The following is a 12,429-nucleotide window of genomic DNA, read 5'->3' on the forward strand; positions in this document are numbered from 1 at the left end:
TGTGGCATCACTGTCTGTCCCACGTGTGTCCCACCCATGCTCCCCACCACCCAGAGCTCTAGGCACTCTCTTACTTCCTGCCCTTGGTCTGATGCCCCGTGCCCATGTCCACGACCTCCCAGTGTCCTAGTGGACTCCTGTGTTTGCCCAACCACCAGCTGCTTGCGACCCCTTTGCTCTAACACTTGCCGTTTACTTAAAGCCTCTTCAGCAGCCAGTTTTTAATTGTATTGTGTGCATGTGTGTGTACATGCATGTGCGGGCCCCCCCCCCCCCATATGTACGCAGTGGTTTTGTAAACATGAGTCTTCTTCAAGAGCATTATGCCCCTCCCCTTTTTTTCTTTCTTTCAAGACATGATTTCTTTTTCTTCTTTTTTTTTTGGGGGGGGGGGGAGGCAGGGTAGGGGGTTTGGTGACATAGTTTCTCTGTGTAGCCCTGGCTGTCCTGAACTTGCTATGTAGACCAGGCTGGCCTCTCACAAAGATCTACCTGTCTCTGCCTCCCGAGTGCTGGGATTGACGGCCTGGTGGTGCTGGCATGATTTCTTTGTATAGCTCTAGCTCTCCTAGAACTCTCCTTGTAGACCAGTCTTGCCTCAAACTCAGATTCAAGTGTCTCTGCCTCCAAAGTGATGGGGTTAAAAGCATACACCACCACACTGAGTGAGCAGTATGCACTCCACTCATGACAGCTGAGCTATCTCTCTAGCCCCCCACAGGCAGTTTTACTTATATATCAGTTATTTAGGACAGGACACAAACTGGCCTCCAAGCTGTGGTTTGATGTTGGGAGGTCCAGGTGGGGCCTCAGGCCAGTGCTGACTGTCTAAGGCAGGCAGCTTTTTCTGCTCTGCCTGGGACTGTTTGCTCTGGGCTCTGGGCTGTAGAGTTCTGTCACCTACATTTCTGGGTACCTCCACATGTCAGTGTAGGGACGCATAGTATCAGGGTTAGAAGAATGGGGGCCTCATACATTTCCCAGCTACTCTAAGATAGCATAGGGAGGGCTGACCATGAGGGGTTCTCATTTCCTGATTACTTTGAGACTTTACTTTGAGGCTGTATTTTCCTCACAAGGTATATGTTGTATGGCACAGTGGTCACTCACCCTGGCTGGAATAGCAGATGACTTAGAGCTGGTTCTGGCAGGCCATGGATGGGCCTGTCAGCTCCACATGGCACCTGCAGCCTAGACTGCCTGGAATGACCAGCCTTCCCTTTAGATGACACAACAGGAAGTGGAACTGGTTTGTGGTCACAGGGAGTGCTTGGCATCTTGGCCTGTAGATAGTAACACTGTGGCACATGCTGAACCCTGCTGAGCTTTGGTGCTGAAAGAGTCATGGCCCGGACCTGCCTAGAACAGCCATGACACACGTATGGGCAGGGTAGGCTGTGGGGCGTAGGGTGGGGGCTTGGAGCTCTGGTGGGACAGAGGACTGGGGTCCACCCACATTGTCTGGGCCTCAGAGCTTGGCAAGGAAGGGAGTGGTCCCCTTTGACCTGCAGCCCTTTCACCTGCAGGTGCCTGAAGCCTCCTCCCTGTGGGCGGCTTGGCCATTCCCAGGCTGCCAGTCATCTGCTTGGCCTGGACACTGCGGCCTGCCGGGAGGCTGCTGGGCAAGGGGTCCTGGCCCACTTTGTCTTTTCGTTTTTAAAGTAGATTAGGCAAAAGGGTCATGTAGTCAGAAAGAGCCTACATTCTCTTTATTTGATTTTCATAGTTTAGAGAACACTTCGATAGGACCTTGACAAGTCTTTTACATTTTGCTTTCAGTTTTGAGGACACAAAAATTGGCCTCTCAGTATAGTACACATGTAGAGCGTGGTGGCCAGACAGGGCTCTGTGTCTGCTAGTGAGGTAGCCCTGAGATAGGGGGGGGTGGGGGGGCAGGTGCCTGCAGTCTCCTACAGGTGGAGATCCCGCAGGAGTCGCCAGGTGGTGAGGCTCAGAGAGGCAGCTATGAGCGGCCCCTCTCCTCCCAGAAATGCCAGGAACAGGTGAGTGCTTTGACCAGGGTTCCGTGGTCATTTTTTTTGGCCTCTGTTTTTAGTAGTTTGTGTCATATTTTTGAAGGTTGGTCGTGGGTTCTCACAGACTGCCAGAACATTGAGCTGTTTTGTAATTGGGAAGATTGTGTTGAACAGGGAGAAGGTACTTAACAAACTAAGCTTCACTGTGTCAGGCAGGGAACCAGGTTGCGCCATTAAACTTAGCACTCAGAAGGCAAAGGCAGGTGCGTCTCTATGAATTCGAGGCCAGTCTGGTCTACATAATGAGTTCTAAGCCAGCCAAGGCCACATAATGAGAACCTGTCTCAAACATTTTTTAAATAATAATAATAGTCAGCTAAGTTTATTCAGTGGCGTAGAGAGGTAGGCCACGTACTTTCTATGTACATCAAAGGAAACACTAAGTCCAGAAGGGTCCTGGAACTGGACAGAGTCGTCACACCAGGTGTCCTGTCCTCTGTGGGCTGCAGACAGCCTGGGCTTTCCCCTCTGCTGCTCCAGCCATCTCTGTCCCCGCTGAAGAGTGTCTTGAAGGAAGTAGACATACTGTGTATGATCTGCCCCGTGGCTGTGACTATAGGAGCAGTTGGCAAGCAGGGGCCAAAGGGGATATGGCCAAAGCCATGGAGACAGTGGCTGGGCAGGGTGGGTCTTGAAGGTCTGTCTACCAGCTAAGGACAGTTGCTCTGGAGCCCTTGTGTTCCTGGTTCTTGGCTATAGGATGGCTGGCAGCCGTCCCTGGTAGGGACCGTTGCTTACTCTATGTATACAAGTTGGCAGTGCATTTTTATTTGCTCTGGTTTGTGGCTATTTTTAATTTTCCAAATTCCTTGAGGAGGAAAAGATGACTGCTGGTGTGAGCTCTCTTCTCTCCCCAAAGGCACATCCAGGACCCTGCAAGCCAGCGGTTGACATGGAACAAATCTCCCAAGAGTGTACTCGTCATCAAAAAGATCCGAGATGCCAGCCTGCTGCAGCCCTTCAAGGAGCTCTGCATATACCTCATGGAGGTAAGGCACGCCGGCTAGGGGCCACGCTCTGGGGTGGTGCATCCTGCTCAGGAGTTGGGAAGAGACTTATCCAGGGCAGCAGAACCAAGGGCTCAATGGTCCTTTTACTTAGATGTTTGAAGCATTCTAAAAAGTAGTTACTAGCCGACTGTGCTGGAGGCCCGGAAACTCAAGGCAGAGGAACTGCGTCTGGCAAGAGCCCTGAACTGTGCCACATGCTCATGAAGAACCTGCCCATGGCTGTTACAGTAAATTGTATCGGCTCGGCCTAACATGGCTGATAACTGACACAGAGTCTGAAATGTACTTTAAAGCTGTTAGCAGTAGGTGCTGGGAAGAATCTAAACTGATACAAATCTACTGGTAAACTAAACAAACTACTCTAAACCTCATAACATACATTTATTCCAAGCACTTGCCACTCTGATCCTTGGGTGGTTTCTCTGCCCAGTCCTTGTCCACTGTCAACAGTCTTTCCCTCTCCTCTCAAACTTGGCTCTGCCCCCTCTCCAGGAAGTCCCGCCTTCCGCTTCCTGTCCTTCTGCCTGTCCAGACAGGGTTTCTATGTGTAGCATTGGCTGTCCTGGACTCACCTGTAGACCAGGCTGGCCTCAAACTCACAGAGACCGCCTGCCTCTGCCTCCTAGTGCTGGGGTTAAAGGTGTGCGCCACCACTGCCCGGCTGAGACACTGTGTTCTTACACATCTGTGCAAAACTCTTCTGCCTTTCCCTCTTCCTTTGGAACTACAGGAGTGCAGTGGTTAGGGTTCGTCCTCCTGAGCACCCCCAAAGGTCCCGCCTCTGGACACAAAAGACTAAGCTGCCTCCCTCTTGGCACCTCAGGACATGACTTGGGGGGCTCCCTCAGAACACATGTAATCCATGCTGTGCTTCTGGAGCCACTGGGGTGAGAAAGCTCCTGTTTGAGAAGCAGCCTCCATGATGCCCTGAGCGATGGATGAGCTGAGCAGGCTGCAGTGATGCGCTGGCCAGGGAGACACCGTCCACCCTGTTGCAAAGTCTCCCCATGCAGGAAGAGCCAGTGTGACCTGGGTGCACTGTTGCGCTCCAATGCATGTTTCACTTCCAGGAGAACAACATGATTGTGTATGTGGAAAAGAAAGTGCTGGAAGACCCTGCTATTGTGAGTGATGAAAACTTTGGACCAGTGAAGAAGAAGTTCTGCACTTTCCGTGAAGGTACTCTGTCTGGAGCTCTCAACTGGCAGGAAGCATCAGTTCTGCTCTTGTTGATGTCTGCACACTTGGACACTAGGGCTTTGTGTGACAACGGTTCCCATTTTGTGTTGGTCTTGTAGATTATGACGACATCTCCAACCAGATCGACTTTATCATATGCCTGGGAGGAGACGGCACCCTGCTCTACGCCTCCTCCCTTTTCCAGGTAAGCTGTGTTTGGGGGTGTTGAGGTGTTATTTGAGTCCAATGTGAGGAGGTGCTTTCAAAGTATAAGTCCCCCTACTCGCCCTCACACAGCCCCATACCAGAAAGCCACACGCTTTTAGTGTTGAAGGGGAGCATCGCAACCTGTGGGTTGCAGCCCCTTCACAAGGGTCGCATAAGGACAACGGAAAGCATATTTATATTGTGACTCATAAAGTAGCAAAATTATAGTTATGAAGTAGCAACAAAGATGATTTTGTGGTTGGGGCCCACCACAACGTGAGGATCTGCCTTCAAGGGCTGAAGCATTAGGGGACTGAGAACCACTGCTCTAAAGATTTTTCAGTCCAATTAATTAGCAGTAGAGTGCATGTGCAAATAATTTAACTAGTTCCCTGGGGTCAGCAGAGATGAGTGACACCTCTGTCAGTGTCGGGTAGGAAGGGTGACTGTATGGCCACATACCAGACAGTCTGGGAGAGAGCTAGGCTAAAAGCCAAGGCCCCAGGCAGGGTAGGGCAGCAAGGGGACATGGGAGCCTCTGGCCTCACCCTCAGCAAGGCAGGACCAAGCCTGTGGTGTGCTAGAAAGGGTGGGTATTGTAGATTGCAGATCAGCTGGGAGTAGGCCACACCCCCTGGTAGGACGGCAGGGCAGAGCCCATCTAGCTGTGTGAACTGGGGGTGGGAGTGGCACTGGGGCTCTCTTGGCAAGATGTCACCCTATTTTGCTGCAGAAGTTTCTGTCCAAGGGCTGCAGGCAACTGGTACTTTGAACCTTGGATTTTGCTCAGTCCCACTTGTATTTAGATGGGGCCTAAACCATCTCCACCTTTCCTCTTCCACCCCCCAAGTCTCTGCCAAGTCTGCCTACCTTCTAGTCCTACTGGCATGGTCTCCACAGTCACAGCCTTGTGTCTGGAACTGGCCAGATCTTTCCTGTGTGACCAGTGAACTGGTCTGGTCCTGTTGCTTTTGTTTCCTTTTGGCCCTTCTCACACATTCCTCATTGCTTTGGGGGATGGCACCACCCTGCCCTGCCCTGGGTTTCCCACCTCTTGCCTGGCTCATGTTCACCTGTCCCCCAAGATCCACACCTGTTGACAGTGGTGGTTCCTGGGTAGCCCAGCGATACCACCTGGTCTCCTCACCCACAGGGCAGTGTGCCTCCTGTGATGGCGTTCCACCTGGGATCCTTGGGCTTCCTGACCCCATTCAACTTTGAGAACTTCCAGTCCCAAGTGAACCAGGTGATAGAGGGTAAGCTGCGGTGCTGTGGGTCTCACGGAACAGCTCAGGGTCACCTCCTACGTGATTGGGGTTCGTCATTGCTATTGGGCGTCCTCTCGTTTTTCAGTTTTCTGTGTTTGGGTACTTTGCCTGCAAGTTTGTCAGTGTAGCACGTGTATACCTGGTGCCCACGGAGCTGTGGGATCCACTGGGACTGCAGGTGTTGCTACCCATCAAAGTGAGACTAGGGTTGAGACTAGTTCTCCAAAAGCAGCCAGTGCTCTGGACCACTGAGCCATGTCTGTAGCCCCTTTGGATTTCTTTGGCTTTTTGTTTATTGGGGTTTTTGGTTTTTTGTTTATTTGTCTGTTTGTTTTGTTTTTTTCTTTTTGAGTTTTGAGACAGGGTTTCTTGTGTAGCCTTGGCTGTCCTGGACTCACTTTGTAGACCAGGCTGGCCTCGAACTCACAGAGATCCTCCTGCCTCTGCCTCCCGAGTGCTGGGGTTACAAGCTTGCGCACTACGTCCAGCTCCTTTGTTTTTTAATATTTTTTTTGTTTAATGATGCAGTTTCACAATTTGGGGATTTCTAAATTTCAGATGTTTCAAACACTCCTTACTAAAGTGGGAAGTCCTGCCATTCATGGGCTGCTCAGGGTGGCTTGGGTAAAGGCACTGAAGGTCACTGACTTGAGGACAGAGGGAAGGGTCGTAGCTTCCGTGGAGGTGGCCCCAGCCCCCTGAGCTGGATCCTGCTGACCCCAGGCAATGCTGCTGTTATCCTGCGGAGCCGGTTGAAGGTCAGGGTGGTGAAAGAACCCAGAGACAAGCAAACAGCCATCCTCAACGGCCTCAGTGAAAACGGCCTGGACGCGGAGGGCGGGAAGCAGGCCATGCAGTATCAGGTCTGTGCAGAAACCCTTGCTGCCTGACCTCACCTTCAAGGAGGGCACCGGGTGGGGGAGCTCGGGGCGGGAGTCCCTGACGCCAGCGTGAGAAGCTTGGGGTGAGCCTGAGTGCTAATGGCAGCAGCCCCAGCCATGAGCTTACTCCCTGAGCGCAGGCCATGGCCTTACCTTCTATTCCAGGTCTTGAATGAAGTGGTAATCGACAGAGGCCCCTCCTCATACCTGTCCAACGTGGATGTCTACCTGGATGGGCACCTCATCACCACTGTGCAGGGTGATGGTAAGGCCCATGTTGTGCCTGGGGAACCCAAGAACCCCCTATGGGCCCTAGAGTGACTCCTACACCCTGTCCCTGCCAGGAGTGATCGTGTCTACCCCGACGGGCAGCACAGCATATGCAGCTGCAGCCGGGGCCTCCATGGTGCACCCCAACGTGCCGGCCATCATGGTTACACCCATCTGCCCCCACTCGCTGTCATTCCGGCCCATCGTGGTCCCTGCAGGGGTCGAACTGAAGGTCAGCAGCCCCTTTCTGTCTCCTCTGCTCTGTGAGTCTTTGACCCTAGGCCAGCAGAAAGCAGTTGTTGCTACCTTAGCTCCTGCCGCCACCCAGGGTCTGCTGTCCAGCGCCTTCCATGTGAGCGCTACCTGTCCCTGGTTTCCAGTGGCACAGAGAGCTGCCAGCCCACTATGCAGGGCTCAGTTGCAAGAAGTGGGGACGGTCCCCATTGAGAGGGAATAGCATGTGTCTCCAGGTGACAACAGACCCCCGATTGGTTTCCTCAGCAAAGCCTCTGCGCTGTCTCTGGCTGACTTCCTAGTGCCAAGGCTCAGCCATATTTCCTCTAAGCTCCATCCCAGGCCTCTCAGGCCAGCATGTTACTAGTTAAGTTCTAGTGACCCTACCTATGGGAGGCACCAAAATGGGGGCTACAGCAGCATCATGCGGGAGTTCTGGGGGGCCCGGGGGGGCCTGGGAAGACCCTTCCTGCCTAGAGCTCACTTTCGCTCCTGCCCCAACCCTTAGATTATGCTGTCGCCAGAAGCCAGGAACACGGCCTGGGTGTCCCTCGATGGACGGAAGAGGCAAGAAATCCGCCATGGAGACAGGTGTGGGGCTGCGAGGCCGGGCAGGGGCTGACTTGTCTTCCCTCAGGTGGTTATAGTCACTAGTGGTTGGCCTGTTCCAAAGCTTGGTCGTGGACACAGACATGACTGGTCTCCGCCTAAGACACCTCTAGTGAAGTTGTGGTGCTGCCTATGACCTGCAGTATCTAAAAGTGAAAGGTCCACAGCCCACTGCATAGCCTTAGACACAGCCAGCTGGCACTGACTCACATTAGCCCCTGCATCCTCCTGGGCGTGTGAGTGTGCTGCCCGGCAGCTAAATTCTACAACAAGACCTAGGGTGGGCCAGCCAGCGGCCTTTGCCTGGTCATCCACCAACCCGTACCTTGGTTCACTTCAGGGAAAAATTGCCCAGACCTCTGGGAGTCAGAGACCTGGAGTCGGGTCATCAGCACGGTGATAGATAACAGGGTCTGAGCCTGTGTCTGTCTGTTCCCCTATCAGGATCTGAATAGCCACCCAAAGTGGCTGCTTGCATTTGGACAAAACTTTGGCCTAGGGAGTGCAGCTTGATACCTGTAAAGCCCCTGCTCACCCAGACACACTTCTCTTTCCCATCCCAGCATCAGCATCACCACCTCTTGCTACCCGCTGCCCTCCATCTGCGTGTGCGACCCTGTGAGCGACTGGTTCGAGAGCCTGGCCCAGTGTCTGCACTGGAATGTTCGAAAGAAGCAAGCTCACTTCCCAGAGGATGAGGATGAGGACCAGGATGGGGAGGACAGCTAGACAGCACGTTCCCGCTCCAGTCTGAGGAGGCCCCCAGTCCTGGGGGCTGCCTTCTCTTCCTCTCTCTCCTGCTGGTCTTCTGGCTGACCTGGCCTTGACAAACCAAGAGGCTGTCCAGGCGTCTGTGTCCGGCCTGCCGTGCTGGGAGAGCTTGGGTCTGCCTTTTGCAGAACAGATGAGCTTTTTAATGTTTTTAAACCTCTTTTTCATTTCTAAAGAAGCAAAATGGGAACTGGGCTGGGTGTCCTGCATCTGCCCACGCGCTCCCGTTGGTCCCAGGTCAGGAATTCCCATAAATCAGTCTGTTGAAATTCTGAGGGGTCAGAATGATTGATCTCCCTTCTGATACTGAAATAAATGTCTCAGCCAGAAATCTTCCTTTAACTGCAGAGCTTTCCCCAGGGCCTGTACTTTCCCCCCTGCAACTCTTGGGGTCACCTGGCAGCTTTGCTATGGGTTGGCAAGGTGAGCTGGTTTTTGCATTTGGAGATGGTTAGGTGCCTCCGAGTCCGGCCCAAGGCCTCTGACTCCTTCCAGAGCAGACAGAAGCACCACCTGGCACAGCCATCCGGCAACCTCACATTCCTCACAGAGCAGGGCAGCAGCTCCTGGGACATTTTAGGTCCTATGTACACTTTTTAGAGGCTATTTTAAACTTTCTGAAGTGATTATGTACATATTTTCTTGTACACACTTTGTGAAGAATTGGAGGGACTGCCTGTTGAGTGTTTACATTGTGTTTAGCCCAGGGCAGCGCTCTGTGCTTCCGTTCTTCCCTTACACATGGCCCCAGGGGATTTGAGACCAGCTCACCATTGACACCAGGCTTGTGGGCCTGTTCTCCTTCCATAAAAGGTAGGTTTGCAACTGAGCAGCAGCCATATGGAGCCCTGAGTGCCACACATGTATGTAACACATGGCTGCCACGCATGTGTATGTAACACTGGGTGCCACACAGGCCCTGGAGCCTTTGTGGAGTCTGGTCAGCCAAGGCACCTCAGTTTAGCTTATCTGCTTTCAGTTTGTCTTCACCCCTTTGGCAGGGGGAGGAGGGGAGGACTGCCCATTCTCCTGACTGCGTTCAGGGTGACGTCAGGCTTCTGTCACATGCTGCTAAGGAGGGCTTGCCAGCTGCTGCAAAGCTGACCACCCAGAGCTTTCTTCTACCTGTTAAAGTCAGGCCTTACTGGGCCCTTGTTGACACCTCAGCCTCTGTGGGGCCCTGCGTGGTCGGTCTGGCTTGAGTGTTGTCGAGCCATGGTGGCTCATCCCAGGGTTGTGCTGTTCACCTGTGAGGAGCACAGCAGGCCTCTGCTGTGATCAGAGGAGAGCAGGGTCGGGCGTGGGGTGTGCATCTGCAAAACAAGTGTTAACAAGTCTAGAAGCAGCTGCCACAGGCAGTAGAGAACACACAAATTCTTAATGTTTCATATTGTTAATATCTTAAAACTTTGTTAATTGTTAATGAAGGCCTTATTACTATTTTCAGATTCTTTCAATAAATAAACTTGTTTAAAAAACTGAGTTAAGCAGCAGCTTTCTTCTGGCTCAACTCAAGGGCATGTAGCTTGGTGTCCAGAGGCCACTCTCTCCACAAGAGTTGCCATTGCCCTAACTAATAACACCATAGCTGTGGGTTGAGGGTGGGTGGGCCTACCATGAGGAAACATAGCATGCTATCTTTAATCCCAGCCCTCGGGAGGCAGAGACAGGCCGATGGCTCTGAGTTCAAGGTCAGCCTGGTCTATAATATGAGTCCAGGACAGCCAAGACTACACAGAGAAACCCTTCCTTGAAAAACCAAAAATAAACCGGGCGTGGTGGCACACGCCTTTAATCCCAGCACTCGGGAGGCAGAGGCGGGCGGATCACTGTGAGTTCGAGGCCAGCCTGGTCTACAAAAGTGAGTCCAGGACAGCCAAGGTTATACAGAGAGACTCTGTCTCGAAAAACCAAAAAAGAAAAAAAAAAAGAAAAACCAAAAATAAATTTTAAAAACTTGGAGACACAGCCACCTCTGCAAAGATGTCACACGTGCCCAAAGCTGGAATAGAACAGTGACTACCAGGGCAAAAGACTGGCCATACAGTCTCCTCCCAGGGGCAGTACTCAAGTCAGGAAGAGTACTGAGACCAAAGTGGAAGTGAACCCCACAGTCCCAGTGAGGGGATTCCCTGTAAGGGCGTGAGGAAAGCCACTGTCCCTTACCCACCATCCGGCCAACAGCCTGGTCCAGGTCACAGGTAGCTGTAAGCCAGGCAAATCTCGAGCAGCCTGGGTGCTGTAGGCACAGGCACACTATTCTCCTGCCTGTCAAGCGCCTGCTGAGTGCTACCGACGTACATGAACTGGAGCAAACTAACTCCTGGGTGCCTGCTTCTGTGCAGCCCTGACTCTGCCTAGGCCCCAGCACAGCTTTTAAGACAAACATGGCCCTTATATACCCATGTGTAGGCCAGCCCGGGCCTGGGTGGTCATTACCTGCTCTGTGAGGACCATGACAGTGTCAAGGCTCACAGATTCACTTCTGGTAGGTCCCTCCCTGTACTTTGTACCTCCCTATCTCACTACCATGAGCACTGACCCTGAGGGTGTGAATCACACATTCAGACTAAAGGAGTCAGGATGCCACTGACAGCAGAAATGGCTTTTGTTTGGCGGATCATACCCAGTACCTGGGGCTCCTAGCCAGGTGCCGGCATTAACCTGGGCCAAAGCTGCTTGTGTGTGACAGCCCCAGCCAGGACCCATAACTCTGCCTCCCTGTTCAGAGCCTGTGCCCCTTCAGTGGCCTAAAGGACATTTGGAGACAGGGATCTGAGCCAGAGAGGACGGCTCATTAGGGGTGTTAGAGACCTGCTCCCACGACATCCATATTCCTGGCAGAGGCTGTTGACCTTGCCTGGCTTACAGAGTGAATTCCAGTACAGCCAGGACTGCTACACAGAGAAATCAGGTCTTAAAAAAACAAAACAAAAAAACAAAAAACAAAACAAAACAAAACCTTAAGCTGGAATGAGACAAGGACACAAAGATACATGAAAAATTCAGAAAAATAGAGACAAACGGAGACCAAGACATGGGAAGATTCAGACAGACAGATACATGGAGACAGACCAACAGACATGAGGCACGGGAAGCCGCACAAGAGGCATGAACACACACACAACGGAGACACAGGTGGGACAGGCTCAAGAGACTCATGGAGAGAGGGGGCTTTGCGCGGACGCGGATGTTTTTGAATGTGTCCCCAAAGCTCTGTCTGCAATTGCCGTTTACCCCCATTGTGAGGTATGAGAAGGGTACAAACATTTTGATCCTAGGTTCAGAAGAAGAACCTTGGCCAGGCGCAGTGGCACGTGCCTTAAATCCCAGCACTCAGGAGGCAGAGACAGGAGAATCTCTGTGAGTTCGAGGCCATCAGGGTCTGTCTATACAGGGAGCTGCTGGACAGCCAGGACTACACACAGAGGCCCTGGCTCAAAAGAGCAAAGACAACACCCAGGAGAACCTTCGGGAGCAGCTGAGGCTTAGGTGAGGCTCCTATGGGTGAATTCTGGTGGCTTTATGGAAGTGGGACACACACACACACACACACACACACACACACACACACACACACACACTCCCTATCTCTCACCACAAGGTGCTTCAGAATTTCGTTCATTTGGCCCCTTGATCCTGAGCCCAGCATGAGGCCAAACAAATGGTTTTTCTTTATAGCTTTGCTACACTGTGGAGCTGTGTTAGCTGCACTGGGACACTGGCCACAACAGACGTGCACACATATTGCTGGGAAAGGTGCAGACCTTCCCAAGGGCCCAAGTCAAGGGATGAGGTACATCCCCGGCACTGGGGCAAGCACATCACTTGGCAACACCAGCTTCAGCCTACCCAGCCATCGGCTTATGAAGTCCAGTCAGAGGCCTGAGTTGAAGCTGCTCTTGTATTTCTGGTGGGGCTAGAGATTCAGTTCTAGACCTGGATCACAGAGTCATGACTACAG

General features: G+C 52.5%; 1 protein-coding gene across 3 annotated transcripts in view; it reads left to right on the top strand.

The window, feature by feature from the left end:
- Positions 1-9,947, top strand: part of NADK (NAD kinase) — a 28,481-nt gene extending 18,534 nt beyond the window's left edge. For all 3 annotated transcript variants that reach the window (XM_084785155.1, XM_084785154.1, XM_084785156.1), the window contains exons 4-12: positions 2,896-3,025; positions 4,117-4,225; positions 4,345-4,430; positions 5,586-5,688; positions 6,424-6,563; positions 6,747-6,846; positions 6,926-7,083; positions 7,594-7,676; positions 8,258-9,947. In XM_084785155.1, the coding sequence (XP_084641281.1) occupies positions 2,896-3,025; positions 4,117-4,225; positions 4,345-4,430; positions 5,586-5,688; positions 6,424-6,563; positions 6,747-6,846; positions 6,926-7,083; positions 7,594-7,676; positions 8,258-8,423 (1,075 nt within the window). In that variant the 3' untranslated portion in view covers positions 8,424-9,947. The remainder of the gene's footprint in view (positions 1-2,895; positions 3,026-4,116; positions 4,226-4,344; positions 4,431-5,585; positions 5,689-6,423; positions 6,564-6,746; positions 6,847-6,925; positions 7,084-7,593; positions 7,677-8,257) is intronic.
- The last annotated feature ends 2,482 nt before the right edge of the window (positions 9,948-12,429 follow it).

Source organism: Acomys minous (genome assembly GCF_964271855.1).
Source record: "Acomys minous genome assembly, chromosome: 6".
Taxonomy (NCBI): domain Eukaryota; kingdom Metazoa; phylum Chordata; class Mammalia; order Rodentia; family Muridae; genus Acomys; species Acomys minous.